This window comes from Bactrocera tryoni, chromosome 5 (genome assembly GCF_016617805.1).
Source record: "Bactrocera tryoni isolate S06 chromosome 5, CSIRO_BtryS06_freeze2, whole genome shotgun sequence".
Lineage (NCBI taxonomy): Eukaryota > Metazoa > Arthropoda > Insecta > Diptera > Tephritidae > Bactrocera > Bactrocera tryoni.
This window is the reverse complement of record NC_052503.1, coordinates 51,543,561-51,563,438: the sequence shown is the minus strand read 5'-3', so window position 1 is coordinate 51,563,438 and position 19,878 is coordinate 51,543,561. Positions and strand designations below refer to the sequence as shown.

The 19,878-nt window shown below is 32.0% G+C and overlaps 1 protein-coding gene across 1 annotated transcript; it reads left to right on the top strand.

Moving 5' to 3' along the window:
• The first annotated feature begins 1,544 nt into the window (after positions 1-1,544).
• LOC120778313 (limbic system-associated membrane protein) lies at positions 1,545-15,418 on the top strand. Its single transcript, XM_040110106.1, has 8 exons — positions 1,545-1,666; positions 4,010-4,094; positions 5,808-6,146; positions 6,594-6,863; positions 7,082-7,179; positions 10,033-10,335; positions 10,504-10,674; positions 14,518-15,418. Exons 2-8 carry the CDS (start codon positions 4,010-4,012, stop codon positions 14,683-14,685), a joined length of 1,434 nt encoding a protein of 477 aa, XP_039966040.1. The 5' UTR covers positions 1,545-1,666; the 3' UTR covers positions 14,686-15,418.
• Positions 15,419-19,878: the final 4,460 nt, after the last annotated feature.

The following is a 19,878-nucleotide window of genomic DNA, read 5'->3' as shown; positions in this document are numbered from 1 at the left end:
AGTGGAGTCATCCCAAGTTTTGGCGCAGACAAAATTGAAAAATGCCTTCGGGACTGATTGTACTCAGTGCCAGCATGAATCAAGAGGATATGGCGGCAACTTTATTACCAGGTGTTGCTCCGAGGATTTAAAATTAACTCGTTACTTAGAGATTCCAACAGGATTAGATTTTGTAACCATGTGAGATTCTTCTCTTATATTTAACACGGTAGGTTGCCTTTTTATTTCATGATTTGCCAACACTAGTGTTGTTATCTTGAATCACAGTTTTATCGTTAAGTTTGACATTTTTGATGGTATGCAAACTCAGAACGTTTTGATATGCGAGCACTATTTGTGTAGTTTACAGGAACATGAAATATGCTTTTCGACCACACAATGGAATTAAATCTCGAACATTTTCGTTGTTCGCTCACGCAGCGCTTCCAAGCAAATGGTTGCCTGTCTTTTTGGAAACACTGGACATGTCACACCATTCCTAGAATAGTAAATTCTGAGTGGTATACAACCACACTGCCAGTTTTCTTTCAGGAAAGCACGAAACTCAACCGACGAAAACGGATTGCTCTTCACCACGACAATGCTAGCTCTCACAAAACGTTTTTCAACACTTAAAGAGGCGGTATATTAGAATATTATTGGAGAATATTCTGAAAAACAATAATGCAATTTGCGATGATTAAACTTGTTTTTGTTCTCAAATCCCGAAATATAAAAGGAAACCTTCATATGTATATTAATGTACATTTTTGGGAATTAAAAAAAAACTACTGTATCAATTAGATAAATTTTATAAATATATCCTTTTATTTATACATATTTTAAGAATACACAGTACATTTTTTTAAGAAAAAAATTTAACATTTTTTGAGCTACATATAAGCGATCTCCGGCGGCGTTAAAGCAAAAACGCTTTTCCAGCAGTCATTGCCCTACAAACAAATCGAAAATTGACAATCGTTAACTATTTAAAAAAAGTGGAATTTTACTCAAAAGTTGATCATCGTATGGAGAACTTTATATCGTCCAAAGCGAATACAGATTCCTCTCCCAAAATATTTATATTGAAAATATATTTTACAGACATCTTAAAATCATACGTATTTAATTCTTACAAACGCACAAGAGCATCAACGGTTCGGATGCGTCCAAATATTGTACCTTACCTTACTTATGTAAAATAAATTTGACAAATGACATTTAATTTTTATTTACTTTTTTCTCATGGAAACCGAATCGAAATTAAGTAAAATTAATAGATACCATTATATACATATGTAGATGTGAGTTACTGAATTCGTATTTTTATTGAAATAAGTAGGGGAAAAATAGCCTTGAATAAAATTGGGACACCCTTGCGTTGTCGTTGCGCGCGGGTTTGCAAAAATGTCAAAAAGTAATACAGTTTCATTTAAATTTAAGGGTTAATATAGGTGACAATATTACTACGTTAAGCTATTTCTTATGGTTTTCTATGAAAAAGCTTAGAAAAGCTCAGGAATTCTCGAGTCTGCGTACTGATTTACAATACGCCAGGACGATTCCTATAGAAATTTGTGTAAGCTATTATTAAAACTGATGTGTTTTTTCTGTAGTGTTATATAAAAATAATAACTAAGTGAAATAAAATATATAAATTTTCAATTGGTGAATTACATCTTTTGAAGTAAGTATGGGTTTCATTTACAATATTACATTGAAAGCGAGAATTGAAGTTTTTGTGATACTGGCCCGATAAATCCTAGTGGCAGAGGGGTATTGATTTATGCCCTATGATTCTTTTTTTTTGAAGAAAAAAACTAGTTGCATAAGACATACAGAAAACTCAACTCTTCAACAATTATGATTTAAGTATCATTAATTATTCAATGAGAATACATATCACACTATCCACTGAAAAATTACCCGATGTCAGAGTCCACGCATTACATATGTATGTATGTAGGTGTGGAAATGTTATACGATAACGTAGTGTATCTTTTAATATACATATATATGTATATGTATGTACATGTCCTCTTATGTACAGTGAACATACAAAATGTATATTATTTGTGTGTGTGGTCAGTTTGCATACCTACAATAAATACAAGTTTAACTATAATATGAGCTCAATAAAGTGCTACTACTGCATTAAAATCATCAAATAGAGATAGAAACATTGAAAACTAAGAAATAAAAATGTAGAAAGCTAAGAAAATGTGCAACTATACTAGTATATTATCAACTTTTTTGACTATTTGTCATTTTCATCTTATCACATACAACGGTATTCTTTAACATTAAAGGCAGCAAGGAGCTATAGACTTCTTATAGAAGAATCGAAGTAGAAAAAAACTGTTCTAAACTCTCCGTTATACTTCAATGTTTCGGAAAATATCGTTTTTATTGCTGAAGTGCATTGGTCGAATGTATTTTTAAAAGTAATGAATAAATCGAAATAGTTTTTTGTTAAGGTGAATAAGACCCTTTTGAGTGATTAGAAATAATATGCCGCCCTTTCATCGGCCTTTTCAGGCAAGGAAACAAAAAAGTCCAGGGGCCACATCAGAGCTGAAGGGCGGTTGCGGAAGCGGAAGCGGAAGCGTTGGGATGCCGGCCTTGCTTAGGTAGCTGTTCACAAGAAAGGCGGTGTGGCCGGGGCGTTTTCGTGGTGCAACTTCCATTCGGCTGCGATGTCTTGTCGAACCTTATTGACCCTTCGTTTGAGTCTCTTGAGGACTTCCATGTAGAACTTGGAGTTGACGGTTTGTCCAGGAGGAACAAATTCATGGTGGACGACGCCTTTGAAGTCAAAAAAGACAATGGGCAGTATTTTCTTCCTCTCAACTCTTCCCGACTCTCTAAAAAGGCCTGGTGCCACCAAAATACACCACTTTTTGGTAGAGCAACATCTGGGTAAGCCTGCTTGATCATATCAAACGTCTCAGTCGCAGATTTGCAGAGTTTCACACAGAATTATGCCATCCCTATGCTCTAACGTCGCGCGAAAATGTTTGTCCTGACTCTCCATGTGCTCGGAGACAACTGACCAGCCGGCCGTTCGTTAGCTAGCCCTCTACCGAATTTAGTCAGTCGCGCACACTCCTAAGTACAGTCCTATTACTTTCCGGGCAAACTCTGTACTTATAAAACTAGATTAAGCCCCCTACGTTTTTGCGAAGTACTTGGAAACATTGGAGTTATTGTCGGTAGCGACGGGCCTTACCGTTTATTCAGCTGCTAAGCCAGGATTCACATATGGTTCTTTGCGTTAAGGATTGTCATAATGAATCCCTTTTTCATCACCAGTCAAACGATTTATTTTTGTAGCGTTCAAGCAGCATTTCAGAAATTCCAAGTCGACTTTTAACGTTTCTTGGCTTCAATTAATATGGTACTCAATTAGATTGCTTTTGTATGTATCGTGATGCTTTCTTATATTTGCCAACAATCTTCGTCAAATAATGTTTGAAGTTTTCCATTTTTTTTACACTATTCCTACCCAGGACGTTCTTCGGCTTCCAAGCCAAAAACCACTATTAAATCGTGCCACCACGTGCACCCAAATATGAAGGCTTTCGGCTGAGGTTTTCTTCACATTAAAGTAATGAAGAAGAACTGCGCTCAAAACTACTTTTTCAGACACATATTTGAGTGCAAAAGTAGTGTAGTATGCACAAAGACAGTAGCTTTAGAACCGAATAATGGAATGATAATCTAGTTGCACACAATATAGTTACTAGTTATAGAATAACTAGAACAACTAGAAACAATAAATAGTTTTGTAGGAATTATTTATATATTGATTGATCTTGAGAGTTTGACATTTCTGTATACTAACCTATAATAAGGAATGCCAGCAATAGCTAATAACACAAAACTGGCGTTTCAGTAGCCTATATAGTACATGCAAATAGGGATGTAGGAGATAAATGATTTTAAATGAATTTGTTTAATTTATTAGAGAGAAATCTATGTATTTCAATATTTCACAGAATACAATATTTATCCATTAATTTATTTACAGATGGAGTGCATTTTCAGTGCGTGTCATCGATTTACATGGCCAATGTTTTTTTTGCTGGCAATAATATTTCACATAAAAACAACAGGCAAGTATATAGTTATAGGTATAAATATATATGGATATACTTACTATATCTGTACATTTTAATTTGCGTTTAAAGAATATTTTAACATAATTAATTTGGTATAGATTCAGGGCCGGATCCAGAGTAGAATATTGGGGGGGACTATATAATTTTGTACTTGCGACTCAAAGTCTTTTTCTTCGCGGAGTGTCACTCCTCTCTCGCTCTCCGTAAGTACCCAGCGGGATATGGTAGACATTGGTCAGCGAGCAAGGTAAACGATGTAGCATGATTGTATCGCTTACGCTACGAAAAGTAACAGATCACCCCTTTCGCTTACCATAGGGACGAAGAATTCTTCGATGCCAAAATAAACGAAGAATTCTTCGATGCCAAAGTTAACGGAGAATTCTTCGATGCCACAGTTAACGAAGAATTCTTTGATGCCATAGTTAACGAAGAATTCTTCCATGCCACAGTTAACGTACAAAAACTCACCTTATAGGCCATTTAAACTTTTTGTTTAGAAGAAAAATGCACTAGATTCAATACAATCGTTATAAAGGTTTTATTTTATGCGAAATGCACTTAAAAATTGTTATAACAAAATGTGTTTAACTGAACTGAATTATTACAAATTGAAATAGTTTAAAAACGTTAAATACATGTTATATATGTATATATAAAATGATCAAAGGTTGAAAACAGCAGGTTTTAAAAAACGTTAAATATTTATACAGGCGGGTAACTAGCGGAAAGAACCGGGATGCTGCGAAAGCGGAGATGTTGGTCGAACGACGTCGTAACGAAAAAAGGTGCGCGAGATCCTTTCTCGTTCCTTTTTGTTCTAATTGGTATGCTGGATGGTGTCGTCGCTTTTTATTCTAAGTTTAAACACAAAAATAAACCAAATTTTTAATTAAAATAGCAGCTCACCTGATCACGACCAACTTTTTGCTTGATGATTTGACGAAATAATGAAAAAATTTACTTATAAATTTTATTCCATCAATTTGTATTTGTCGTTTTTCATGTACTTACTTGACTTGTAAATATGAACACAGTAGAATTTGGCCGTATAGCTTACTTTTATGCATTACTTGGTATCGAAGAATTCTACATAGAATTTTCTTCGAAGTATTCTTCAAGAAAAATGTAAGCGAAGTTCCGCATAGCTTACTTTTATGCATTACCAGGTATCGAAGAATTCTACATCGAATTTTCTTCGAAGTATTCTTCAAGAAAAATGTAAGCGAAGTTCCGCATAGCTTACTTTTATGCATTACCAGGTATCGAAGAATTCTACATCGAATTTTCTTCGAAGTATTCTTCAAAGAAAAATGTAAGCGGTGAACCATTATCCCGCTGGGTATTAATAAAAGAAACCAGGTAGACACGACTACCCGTAACTCCAATATATTGAAAAAATTAGCATGGAAACATGTTTCAAGTAATTTCGTCAATTCGGCTATAAAAGTTATAGACACTCTAACGGAAATCTCTGTTAGCGCTCTCGGGTAATTAACGTATTATTTAACCTTTAGTCGACTTTTAGAGAAGTTGGTCCGAATAAATAAAATGTACGCAATTTCTTACTATATTACTAATGCAATAAAATATTTTGTGAAGTCGTTTCGAGCTAAAAAATATAAGTATAATTGCATTTAATGGAATTTCGAATAATTATTGTTATTATAACGGAAAATATTTGTAATTTTTTATTTTAACTTCCAGCCTCTCACTCGGATGGACTTTTCACATTAACTGATCATGATTCCCCAGCAGTGTCACCTAAATTTCTATCGCGCGGACATTTGTATAAAGTCATAGTTGGTGAAACTATAGAACTTCCTTGCAAGGTTCAAAATCTTGGATCTTTTGTTTTGTTATGGAGAAAAGGTTCTTCCGTTTTAACAGCGGGTCACTTAAAAATAACAAGGGATCAAAGATTCAAAATTGTGGGGGACTACAATCTTCAAATAGCAAGTGTGAAAACTCAGGATGCTGGTGATTATATTTGTCAACTTGGAGATCAAGAAAATCGGGATCAAGTTCATACTGTGGAAATTTTAGGTATTTATGACTATTTTTAAATTTAAGTCGTTAGTTAGTCGTAATTCTTTCTAAGTTGCCAATGATTGCATAATTGGACAATGATCCAAATATTGGACAAAAATACCAAAAACACACCTGATCCCAAATGACATAAATTTAAATGTCATTAAAATCTTCCACTTAACTATAAATCAAGCATAAATGAAGATTTTGGCATAAAGTTTATAGTAACATAAAGTCTACTATCAGAAATCTTTATTTTTTACACAAACAAATTAATTTGGCATACAGGAAGGGATCAATGAAGGGGCTTAATCGAAACTCTAAAGTTTCTCTAGTCTTATTTGAAATGTTTAACAAAACAATTTTGATAGTTATTAATAAAAGATAATACATAAGTATTATATGTATGTAATCGCATATTTATATTTACATATATATTGGTAATTAATTTCTCCTTTTCAGTACCGCCAACACTTCGTGCGTTACCGCACAATGGTCAAGTTACTGCTCGTAAAGGAAGTACCGTTACCTTAGAATGCAAGGCCTCGGGTAATCCAGTACCAACTATTTATTGGTTTAAAAAAGATGTGTTCGCAGGCCCAACTCATTTATCTGATAGTTCAACATTAATATTGGAGAACGTCGATAGACATCATGCTGGAATCTATCAGTGTTCTGCGGATAATGGAGTGAAAGAACGCGTATCGATGGACATACAACTAACTATTCTTTGTAGGTTGACCAAATGGTTAATTATAGTCAATTTAAGTATATTAAAAAAACAACATTTACAACCATTAAATTTTTATATAAAAGTAAAGAATTTAATAGTTATTTTTAAAGCAAAGATTTTTTGCCAAAGCTTGTTACATACAATGCGCGAGTGTTTGTGAATTACAATATGTACGTATTATTCAAATATATATATTTTTTTCTTTTGTATTTTAAAGCCCCACCTGAAATAACTGTCGAGAAGTCATGGGTTCATGCAGCCGAAGGTCATGATGTGGAACTTGCTTGCATAGTTCATGGAGATGTAAATTCTGAGGTAAAGAGATTATAAATTACATCTTTTTTATAGTCCAAAGATTTACCAAAAATTAATAATCCCAGTTTTTGGTCTACATATTTTGTTAAAAAATAAACCCCAATTGCAATTATCATAATCTTGTGAGAGGCAAATTATGATCGTTACTTCTCTTGGTAAACCCCGGTATTGAATTGACTAGGGTGCACGAAAGCCACCGCGAAATAAGTAAGAATGTCCAATAAAAGAACGCAATTGTGTGACAAGTTACTCAAAATCCTTCCTTGTGGTTTTTAAGATGTGGCACCACTCATTTTTGTCTGAAATAAGAGCACAAAATATCTTGAAGTAGGAAAGTGCGAAATAACAATAAACGTTTTTCTTTAAAAACATACACTAAAAATAAATTTTCTAGATTCTTTACAAGTATAGAATTTTTAGAAAAAAGGCAATTCTGGTATAACGACTGTTATATGTACATATGTTAAAATTTACATGGTGAAAGTCGATCAGTTTTCGCTACTTAAATTATTAAGGTTGGCACCTCTTATTATTCAAGAATTTTGTGTTAATTGGATTGGATTAATTTGGAATATTATCGTTGATTTATAAAACAAAAGTTTGCTTGACATTGTGTATTCACATCAGATGATAATTTTGCATTGCTTCAAGCACTGTCTCCATGAGAGATTATTTTTTTATGTTTCACACGGTGTCTGGGTTATTTCGAATATTTATAACGAACCCTGATCAGGGAAGACTATGTTACTCTCTATTGCATCAGTTAAATGCGAATTAAGAAGGGGTGACTGAAATATGACCAATCTGAAGGGTTTATTATTGAGCTTAAGAGAAAATCTTTTCTTTATAATTTTATACCTGTCTATCAAAATAAGGTCAAACATCCATTTGATTTTACACCGAATTTATCGCTTAATATCTGAGTTATCTGTATGAGAGACCGTTTTAATACTCCTGAGATACTGGAGCATAATAGTTTTGTCCATCTAAAGAGTTAGATATTATATACTACTGTGATGAAATTGAAAGGTGAATTTTTAATTTATACTTCGCGTGTTTTTCGATTCGGTATCTTTCTTTAAGTTAGTAGTACTGTTAGCGACATCTATGCTAAATTTCACGTCAAAATATACATACATACGCATTTGAGATACGCGTCGTTTTGTGAGGCTCAAAAAGCGAATTCTTCGATTTTTACTATGTCTGAATTTATTGAAAGAAAAGTGCGATAATGCACAATCTCATACTGCATTGGTTATTCGTGATCATTTCGCCACATTTTCAACAAATATCGTGCCGCAACACCGCATTCGCCTGATTTACCTTCGTGTAACTTCTGGCTATTCAGCAAATTCACATGACCACTCCAATGACACCGTTATGACTCAATTGAGGATATAAAAGCTGGATCGAAGAAGGCTCTGATGGCCATCACGACGGAGGATTTTCCCAAGTGCTATGATGACTGTAAATTCTTTGGCATAAGTGTATTGAACTTGAGGGGAACTTTGAAGGAGATGAAATGGACAAAACTTAATTTGATCACAGTAGTATATAGTACATATAATGTATAAATAATTACGATGCTGAAACGAGTTGAACTCCAAGCGACTGTCTGTCTGCGGTCTGTGCAAATGATAGCTTGAGTAAAAATTAAGAATGAAACTTAATGAAACTTGGTGCACGTGTTCCTTGTAAAAAGGACGAGTCCGAAGGTGGGCATAATCGAACCCCTGCCTTGCCCACAAAACGCCATTAAAGGAAAACCTATCAAGTGTTACAACTAAGCACTAAAATTAAATATAAAACTGTATTTTGGAACAGGAAAGGGCACTTGTGGTCTAAAAATTAAAAAAGAGGTTTAATGTACATATCTTCTAAATCACATAAGGTACAATAACTAAATTTGTTCAGGACAAATTACTTAAGCACCCTAACCGACACTCTACAAATTGATAAAATCAAAAGAAATCGGACTACAATCACGTCTACTTTCCGTATAACCCAATTTTAAATTCCATCTGATTCTTTCACTTTCCAGAATGCAACCCAAGCACCAATAAATGTATCAAGATAAATCTTTTGCCGAATAGTGCGCTCAAAATTGGCCATCTTATGACCAAAAATTGTCCAAATCGGACCAAAACTATTAACAGCCCAGATGCCGAATGTGTGAATGAAGGTTTCAATTGAGACATTTTTATCCTAAATATCGGTCAATCTTCGAGATAAATTATAGAAATTCGGAGAGAATATTTTTCTAATAATAGAAAATGGTTAAATTGGATCAATAATTTCTTTAGCCCCCATATACCTAATAAAAAATTTTTCGAACTTCCAATAGACTTTACAACAAAAGTCTGTATTTGTGTTATAATGGATAAGAAAAGACGAAAACTTCTCCTAGCTTCTATATAGCCGATATATTGTTATTTTCGACTTTAAACCGTTTATGTTGGTCCATATGTGTGATATTTTAATGAAATTCGGTGGACTAATACTCTTAAAAGGTATGTGGTAAAGCGCCGATCCTCTGGTTTCTGTTTTCCTCACAACATATTAAATTTAGCGTCTTTGGTTGAGTTTATGTCACATCACGAAACCAAGTGCAGTAAGGAAACTAAATGAGTCGATGACATATAGTATATTTTAATAAGAGACCAACTACCGCCAACTTTGTTGAATATATCTCCCGAACTGAGCTCTACCTTACTTGTTGTGAATGTTAATAATATAAACCATAATTAAGAAGTATCATTACAAAGTATAAATATATCGATTGAATTGTTGAAATAAATATTTTTTATTTGCGTGAGACCAACGATTATATATATTAAAATTTAATTCTTGCAGATGCTGTGGTATCAAAACTCCTTTCTATTAGATCCTACCGATAGAAGATCAATGCAGTCCAATGATGACAAATATACGTTAATAATTAGGAAATTTCAACCATCTGACTTTGGAAATTATAGCTGCGTTGCCGATAACGCACTTGGTAGAACGAAAAAATATATTGAAGTCTCCGGACGTCCGGGTCCTGCAAACTTCATATCACCAGCTTTGAGTGGTTATCTCGATCATTATAATTTAACGTGGACTATTGAATCAATACCCGCGCTCGATGAAATTAAACTTTTGTACAGACGACTATTGGTAAGGTTTTTTTTAGTATCATGTTATGGTTTATGCCAGTTTTAGTAGTAAGTAACAATAATAATACAATAATTATTATGTGCAATATAAAAAAAAGGTACTTGCATATTCAATTTAAATTTTGACTTATTATTTTTTCCACTAAAATGTATTAATATAATCACTTAGATGAATGAAACGTATCAACATCCAGGAAAATGGCATGAAAATCATATAAATCCAACGTTAATTCGATTTGATAACACTCACTTTATTATGTCACATGTGATAAAAAATTTGGAGCACAATGCAGTGTACGAGGCCATTGTTCAAGCCAAGAATAAATATGGATGGAATGAGGTAAAAATATGTTTTTCTTCTAAAAACAATCAAATTTTTTGTTCATATTTCGAACACGCTCAAAATTGGCGAGAATAGTATTATACTACATATGAATACCTATACTTTTCTTTATTTTCTAAACTTCTTGTTAAATACTTCCCACTGATTTTCTACGAATCGGTATACATACTAATCTCTATAAATTTAAAAATTATATCTCAAATTAATTTTAATATTAGGCCAATTGAATCCAAGTCCCATTTCAAATTTTGTTAAATGTGTATCGATGGCAAACATTACGCCGATATTATAATAATATTTTTACTGTCACATCAGTTTCCATTTTTCAGTCTATATTTTATATGGACAGGTATAAACGATTTCGAATTTTGCCTTAAAAATATTCACTGCGCTGAACACGTGTTCGATTTCTGTATTTTATTATGGTATCGAGAAGAGCTTAATGATGATACTTATTTCTTGAATTTTCATAAAGACTCCGGTCAACTCAGTCTTTATACATCTTAACTTATAATAAGAATTCAGTATGATATCATAGAATAAAATTAGTATTTACTCACCCGATAAAATCTCGCCAAAGTTTCAGAATCTTTAAGAAATTGTTTCAATCACACCCACCCCTCATATTGTAGAACTCCGAATAATTAAATTTTACAGCCAAGATGGATCGGAATGGTTGCCAAAGAAGTGGGGGAGAACAATGGGGCAACGACTTGACCAATTTCTACTAACACCGTTAAGACATTGTCCTGAAATTCCTATACCACAGTGCGAAAATGGGCGAAATCGGATTACAACTTCCCATATAAAATAATAACAAATTCCACCAAATTGTCAGAATTGAATCATAACTTTTCAAACCCCCAGATACAGGCTTATGGCAGACTTTTTACTACAAGTATCAGCCAATCTAGGAGACATGTTATTAAAATTCCTGGAAAATCTTTTTCTGCTAATACTGTACTCTCGTGTCAGAAATGGATAAAATGCGTTTAATACTTCTTTACTATTGAGGATGGTGGGGCCCAACCGGGGAATCGAGTAACTCATACATATATCCAATACCACGGATTTTCGAAATATTGCTTTCCCTTCCAGAGAAAACTGAGATGGTGTCATTTCAGCAAAATTAAATCTCAAAATCGTTTTTCGACTACCAGACCACTGTAGTGTCCTCCAGCTGGTTGCTTGTTCTCACAAAGAGCGAATTTGAAATCACTGTCTCATAGGGTTTCATCGAAGATAGTGAAAGAATGTTTTGATATCTTTGTATCTAACATCGTATTTCACGATAAACCTGAAAGTGCTTCCAGCTTATAATATCATATTCCTACTTGCTGTGAAGCAGTTGAACTAGCCAGAGCAGGCACCACTCTATAGTTAGACTTCGATAAAGAAGGATTATACAAAGTACCCGGAATTGTAAATAAAACCCAAAATATTTAAATATTCATCAATATTTATTTAGTCGCCTTCAAAGTAATCCTCACCAGATGTAATACAATTATGCAAACGATGTTTCCAGTCCTCGCAACATTTTTCACAAGCACTTTTTGGGACGGACTTCAGCTTCTTCAGCGAATATTGTTTCCTCTCTTTGATCGACTGAAAACGGGTTTCATTCCAATGATGTTTGACTTGTTGTCAAACTCATAAATTCACGTTTAGTCGGCAGTTATAATGTCTCCATTAATGTTGGATCGGAATTCGCACGAATAAGCATGTCCAAAGAGACTTGTTTATGGTACTCTTTTTGAAAAAAATTCAAAAATTTTATCGAGATGAGTTGGGCAAGAACACGTTTCATACCCAAAATATCCATCAAATCATTCGAACGGACTCGCGAGAGATGTCGAGCTCTCTTAGAGGTCGAAGGTCGTAAAGAAAAACGTGACATGAATAGAATATGAATATGATAGTAGGTAATTATCGATCGCGAGTATTAGTATACAACATTTTCATCATCAACTTCATCAGGGACAAAGGGTGGTTCAGAGGAGACATAAAAAAATAAGGACCTTTTGGTCCCTGTGGTATAAGAATGGGTCTCCTAAAGGCTAAGTTTGTCGTCAGACATCCACCTTAAAGTGCCCATACACGACACACAAGTGCGTTCAATCGGTATGTGTTCGCATGCGGTTTACTCGTGTATGGGCTTGTGCGCGCACCGATCCATGTTCGCGAAAATGTTTGATTTTTTACGATCGGTACGCGCACATGTGTGTCGTGTATGGCGTTGTGCGCGAACAAAATCTCATTTCTCTCGTGTCGCCGATCAGTGAAGATCGCGGACGAACAATGGCAAGTGTTAAGGCCTGCTTTAGAGGCTTCAAAAAATTGATTTTTTTAGAATTTTTTTGGGAGGGAAAGAAATAATTGATTCATGCAAAATTTCTAGGCTTTATAGTTATATATTTGAACATCTTTCACAAATTTTTTGGATACGAAATCTATGATACTCTGCCTTTGCGGAGCAATTGCCCGATGCATCTCACATGTGCATTTTTCGGACGGCGGGCAGGATGCAGGTCGCAATTTCTATCAAAACAAAATATTCAAAGAGATTCATATTTTTTAATAATTTATCTTCTAGTTAAACTAAGAAAATTCCAAAATTTTACAAATTTTTTAAAAATTGAAAAAAAAGTGGTTTTCACCAAAAAAATTTACTTTATCTTGTTTAAAAATATGTTCAAACTTGATTTTCTTAGTTTTTTTTTTTACTAAACTTTGCCCCAATTCCATAAGACGTTTGGTTTTTTCTCTATCCTGCCCGCCAATTAAAAATGATCGTAAAAATGGAGAACCGAGAAATCTATCTTCACCGAGAACCGAGAATAATATCTTCAAAGTTTTCACTTTTTGCCCAAGCGCATATATCTGCTAAACGCCCGGTTACTATTTCCCTTCTAACTTCGATAATATTTCGAATTCCCATCTATAACTTTTGGGACATATTCTTATATATGTAAGTATGTACATATTTTTTTAAGAGATTTAAGCAAAAAAAAATTGATTGATTAGAATGTATTGATCTTATAAAATATGAATTGGCAAACGAAAAATGATACATATAAAAATAAAATTGAGAAAAATAAAAGTTGGAATAACTTATTAACGAAATACAAAGAAATAGATAAAAATGATACATTAGAAATAAATTCCAAGAAATGTTCCGCTTGCCTGTCGCACATGTTAACTCTGTGATGAAGAACAGACGCAAAATGGATTTGTGTGTCGTGTATGGGCAAACAATTCATGCCGATCGAACGCAGGTTGGTTTATTATGAATATCGTAGACACAAAGTAATACAACTTAGTGAGTCTAGCACCTATTATAAGTTAATAAGATACCAAATAATATTTTAGTCCTTTGATGCTTCCGTAGTAAGTTGAAAGATGAATTTCATTGCAACATTTTTTTAATATAAAGTTTGGCAATGCCTAAAAGTACTCCGTCGGCATTCATATCTGCAATTGCGAAAATATAAAATGTTCTGTTACGCCTGAACTTAGCCCTTGCGGACGAGTCTCAGTATTATTTAGTTGGGTGCATATTTAATTATTTATAGCTATGTTAAATAATATTGATCATTATCAGTGAGTCTATAGTGGGTACATCAGAAAACTCTTCACAAATTAACTTTGTGCTGAAAAGGGACTCAAAGGTCTATATACTATGTATATCGATCATATGTATCTATGTATGTAATATAATTCCGATTTTCTAAATTTATAAAAGTGATTGTTGAATGTTCATAAATAATGTATTTATAAGTCATATGTATATATTAAATATGTGTATTATATATATTATATATAAATTACTTTTGCTTACAGATTAGTGACATTCATCAATTCTACACCAGAAATCACGACCTTTTGCTTGACATAGATATGGAGTACAAAATGGGAATTTCGAATGGAAAAGGGCACTCACATAATTCCAATATTATAAAGACAGTATTTGCCTATATAATTTTCCACAGTTTGAAAGTTTGTATTTAAGGACTTATTACTTTATTATTCATTAAAAAATGTGCCTTATACTTCAGTTCAATATTTAAATTAATATTTCAAGCATTGTTTTTGTTTTTTACAATACATTTTTTATAAAAGAGTTTAGAACACTACTTACTGGAAACCGTTCTATGTTGCAAATTATCCATATCTTTTATATTTTATATTTCACAATATATTTTTTATAATATAAAAGTTTAGTATACTAGCCACCATAAACCTTTTCATGGGTAAAAAATGATCCGCTCTAAATATCTTTGCAAAATTTTTTCCTAATCATTAATAGCCACAAATTTATTTGTAAACAAACTTTATTAACCGGTTACAATTACCTGCAACTTTTGTGCAGTAGATGAAATAATACAAAATCAAAATTACTACTGGATTTAAGTTTTGAAAGCGTTCGTAGCCCTATTGCATTTATTAAACTTAAATCTTTTTATTCTTTGCAAAACTTGTTGAGTGTCTTCGAGCGTGAAGAGTAAATTTTTCATAATTGATCATCATTGCTACAAATGTTTTCAAAAAACCATTGTATGTAAGTCAAATATATGTGGTTATAATACAAGTTCGAAAAAAGCTTAGGGCCGTTTTCTCAATACCCGGATAATATGATCCTTAGCCGCTAATAGATAGTTTTAACTGACAGAACCGTTTTCACCAAGTTGTGGGTATTGTGAAAGCGTAAGGAAAACAGTTCACAAAACTTACATTATGGAGACGTAAAACTGTGTAAGCGTCACCGTGTACGTGTATGTTTTCGTTGGCGAAGGGACGACGAGGAAAGACGAAGAAGTAACCGTGCCGCTCGTACTCGGGTGGCATGCCTTTTTCCGTAATTGCCCGCTGATACGCAATTCAGCAAACTTTTTCATTTTGAAATTCTTTTCATGGCTCGGTTTCAGAGGAATATTTACATTATATTCGGAAATTTAAATTTTATCACCCCTTTTTTGTATGGAATATGCATATGTGAATGCAAATACATATATCTAATATGTACATATATAATGATAGTGAGCGACAAAAGAGGCCCCGTCTGAACGCTGTCTATCCAGCTGATTTTTCTTTTAGCTAACAACTGTAATTACATTTTCTGGTTAGAAATTAACCAAGACTCCTTCTCTCGTAAAGTTCACCAGATAGTTGCTAAGCAGATATTGAGAAAATCATTTTTCAAAACATTGCCGGCAAAAGTCTGGTTAAGCGCTAAACCATATATTGAGAAACGGGCGTTATGATTTATTCTCTCATGTTAATAGAGTATTTTTAAGCAAGTGTGCTAAGTACTGGTAGCTTAGAATTTCGGTACTCTTATTGTGTCAAATTTTTTTTTAGAATTTTAACTCAAAACTTTTTATATTACAACGTAACTTAAATTTTTATATAAAATATGCGATCATTATATAATATTTTTATATGTAATTATATAAAAATCACTAATTTATTTTAATTACTGTTCTAATATCTACTTAATAACCATGGATAAATACTAACTGAACTGTCAAATCAAGACATTTTCGAAGTGTTCAGGAGATAAACCAGCTATGCGTTGATCCCATAATTCAGAGATGTTATCATTTGTGTAGGACAACAATTAATACTCAGTATTTTACAATTAGTACATACTTAGAAAATATATATACATATGTATAGCAGAAGACGGAAAGAACATAATATAAAATTAAAAACAAATCCTTAAAATGTTGTGTTGAAAACAATATATATATTACATATGTATATTTAACAAAACAAACACAAATATTTTTGAGTGTGGAATACATAGAGAATAAAGTAATTAAAAATTATCAACATAAAAAATATTTACAAATATTACATCAAAAAAGTTTAATCTAATAAGACTGCTACCATTACATAGCACACATAGAATGACACACTTGGAAATACACTTCATAAATTATTTTATTTAAGGATTTTAAAACTAAAAATAGTAACATGACTGATTCCATATGTTCTTATGCATCTGCATTTCTAAAAACCGAATATAATTTCATTAAATTTGTTCCCTTAAAATGTTAAAATCTTTGATTTAACACGCTTAGTCCACCCTCATTTATTAACTTTAGGTAAGTCACCATTATTTTTTATTATTATCTTGCCATAAATATTGAAAACTTCCGAGCTACAATTTTTGACACCATAAAGGTATTTTTAAATACGTTGTATTTTCAATATAAAAATCATCAAAATTTTTTTAGTATAGTTAATAATATAAGAAACTTTTGCAAAAAAATATTTAATTAGGTTGTCTGATTTGTCTCGGCGTTAATGATTGGGAAAAATACAATAAAAACCTAATAGCATAATTTCCAACTATGCCTTCAATTAAAGCTCAGCGATAATTCCGTTTTTTATAGCTTTTCTTCAGTATAAAACAGACTCAAATTGTTTTATTACATTATTACAGTGGGTGTTGCTTTTCAAAATAATATGACTTTTCGCTGACTTACAAAGAGAAAATCGAAAATCTAAAAATATTATTAAAATCAAAATCTTAATTGACACACATTTCTTTTGTTATTGTTATTAGTTTGATCTGTATGCACATATGTATGTACATACATCAGAAACATATCATTATTATACGCGTACCCCTATGTAATAATATGTTTTCTTTCTAGGAGAGACAGAATTAGAGATTTTTAATTCAAAAAATATATTTTTTTATGACATACATTTGTAACCTTTAAATAATTTCAAATTAAAATAGTCAATCCTTTAGAACAAGGGACGTATTGAATACTTGTTATCTAAATCCTAAAGAACAGATGGCGTGTTTTACAAGAGCATCTAAGTTTTGTTCCCATAACGGAAAGTTCATGACACCTAAAAAATAATGATTAATGTTGCACTCAGTATGTAGGGACTCGCAATGATGAAACGAAATGATTTCTCAAAATTTGGAATCAATAGCTATTTCAGCGAGACTTATGTAAATGATAATAGTTGTAAAATGGATTCAATGAGATTTACGGTGTTATTTTGCGAACGCGCGAAAACAATTTTAAGAACACATGAATTACTTTAAAACTAAGGACGAGCCGTTTTCTTTTAACAAAAGCTATTACAAGCATTAATGAAGCTATTAGAAAGATTCCAAATTTAGTCACAGACCTCTCATACGTTCATAAGGATCTCCGTCCTTCCGATTGACTTTATACCGTCCATTTCGGTCACAGGTATATAACAATAAAACCAAGTGCAAAGCTTTGTCATAATCAATCACCTTAACTGCGTTCGAACCCTTCCGTACTTTTTGTGCCTTCCTTCCAAAGATATGAATAACATTTCTGTCCACTTTTACTTAATTTTGAACTAGCCAAAAACATTTCCATGACTTCGATTCCCCTTAAAATTGTAGAATTTTCTTATATAAGAGATACACCAAACTTACTACTTAAAATCCAATTAGATTTTTTTATTTATAATTAGGTCACATTCGAAGATATGCCATAAATTGTATGTGAGAGATTGATTGGCTATTATAAACCAAACTAATACATGGAAAAGAGCATAATCATGATAAAAATCATTTAGAACTCTCAAATTGCCCAAATCAAAAAATTGCTAAGGTCCTTCTAACGAACCCGATTTATGTTCTAGTAAATCTATGTAGTTTAATGCTATAAAAATCAGTAATATGTAAAATCATGGTGTAGGCACCTAAAAAGAGGATTGAAAACATTTTCTATAATTTCTCATTAGAGAAAAAATTGTAACGAAAATTTCCAAATAACCACTGTACGAATCTTTAACATACATAAAATTTAAATCATGTCAAATTTAATATGTGCGCCACTTCAAATTTTGTCAATAAAACGTTAATATCTTTGAGTTTTTTCTTTGTCGTAGAAGGTTATGAAATTCTAAAAAAATGTTCGGAGTTTGAATTTTTTGTTCGCCTAGTAAAATTTGTGTAATTTCCTTTTATATCATTACTTTTTAATATCAATCCGAAGACGGCTTACAGCTTGCGGCGACTAAAATTGTAAAAAAATGTATATTTGTTTATATGTAAATATTATCCGTTTAGTCCATTTCTCTATATTAGAAATTATTGGTTGACATATGTATATTTAAATAATTTACACCATAGTACTTGTTTCTTCAAGATAAGTGTTCAATTTCCTATCAGAATAATGTTTCATTTAATTTTTAGAACAATCAAGTATTAAGCTAAAAAATAAAGAAAAAAATATTTTCCCATGCTATTTATGTGGAAAATGAAATGTTAAGTATAGGCGCACCTCTTAACATTAATAATAACAACTCAAAATTTAAGAGGATAATTTTTTTTCTTCTTGAAAGTTTTTAGCCTGTTTTCAAGATGAAAAAAATGCATAAAAGTGACATAGCCTAGTACTATATATACATTAACAGTATTCATTAGTACTATTTAACAACCATTACCATAGGCATGTATGTACATATTTTTAGCACATATGATACTCACATGGGAACGAGTGATAATGGTTAATTTAACTATTTTAGTAGGATTTATGTAATATTAAACAATTATTTATTGTACAAAAGCATTAAACTGAAATTTGTAAATAAATAAAATTATAGTATTCCAATTAATAAAAATTCCACGGCAGCGACAAGAACTTAATTATAAATTGATAGTCATAGGATTGTGCGAAATATATTTTTAAGAATTAATACTTTTGTAATTAGTATTAATTTGGCGTTGCCTATACCTAAAATACATACAAAGTATGCATGAATTGAGAAAAAATGTTAATAAAAATTTATAAGTAAACTATGTATATTGTGAAGTGCAGCTATTTTAAGGAATCACAAGCATGTCATATTACCACATATTTATTAATAGTATGTATGTATAGTATCTGTGCAATAGTTATAAGCAAATTTAAACGAACCCAAAACGAAAATAATTTGGATTGTTATTTTAATTATGTAGATGTATATTAAAATAACATATACTGAATGTTGTAATTAGTGCATAAAACTATTTGAGCTGCAAAAGTATTAGAAATATGATCAATATATAACTTAAGTTAAGGATTTAATTGTCATTATTAAGAAGTAGTAATATTAAAAAGCACATAAAGAGCTCACCTTCTCTTCAACTTGAATATTAGTAATTTAAAATAAGAATTAATACATTTAGAAATGCATATACTTTAAAATAGTAAA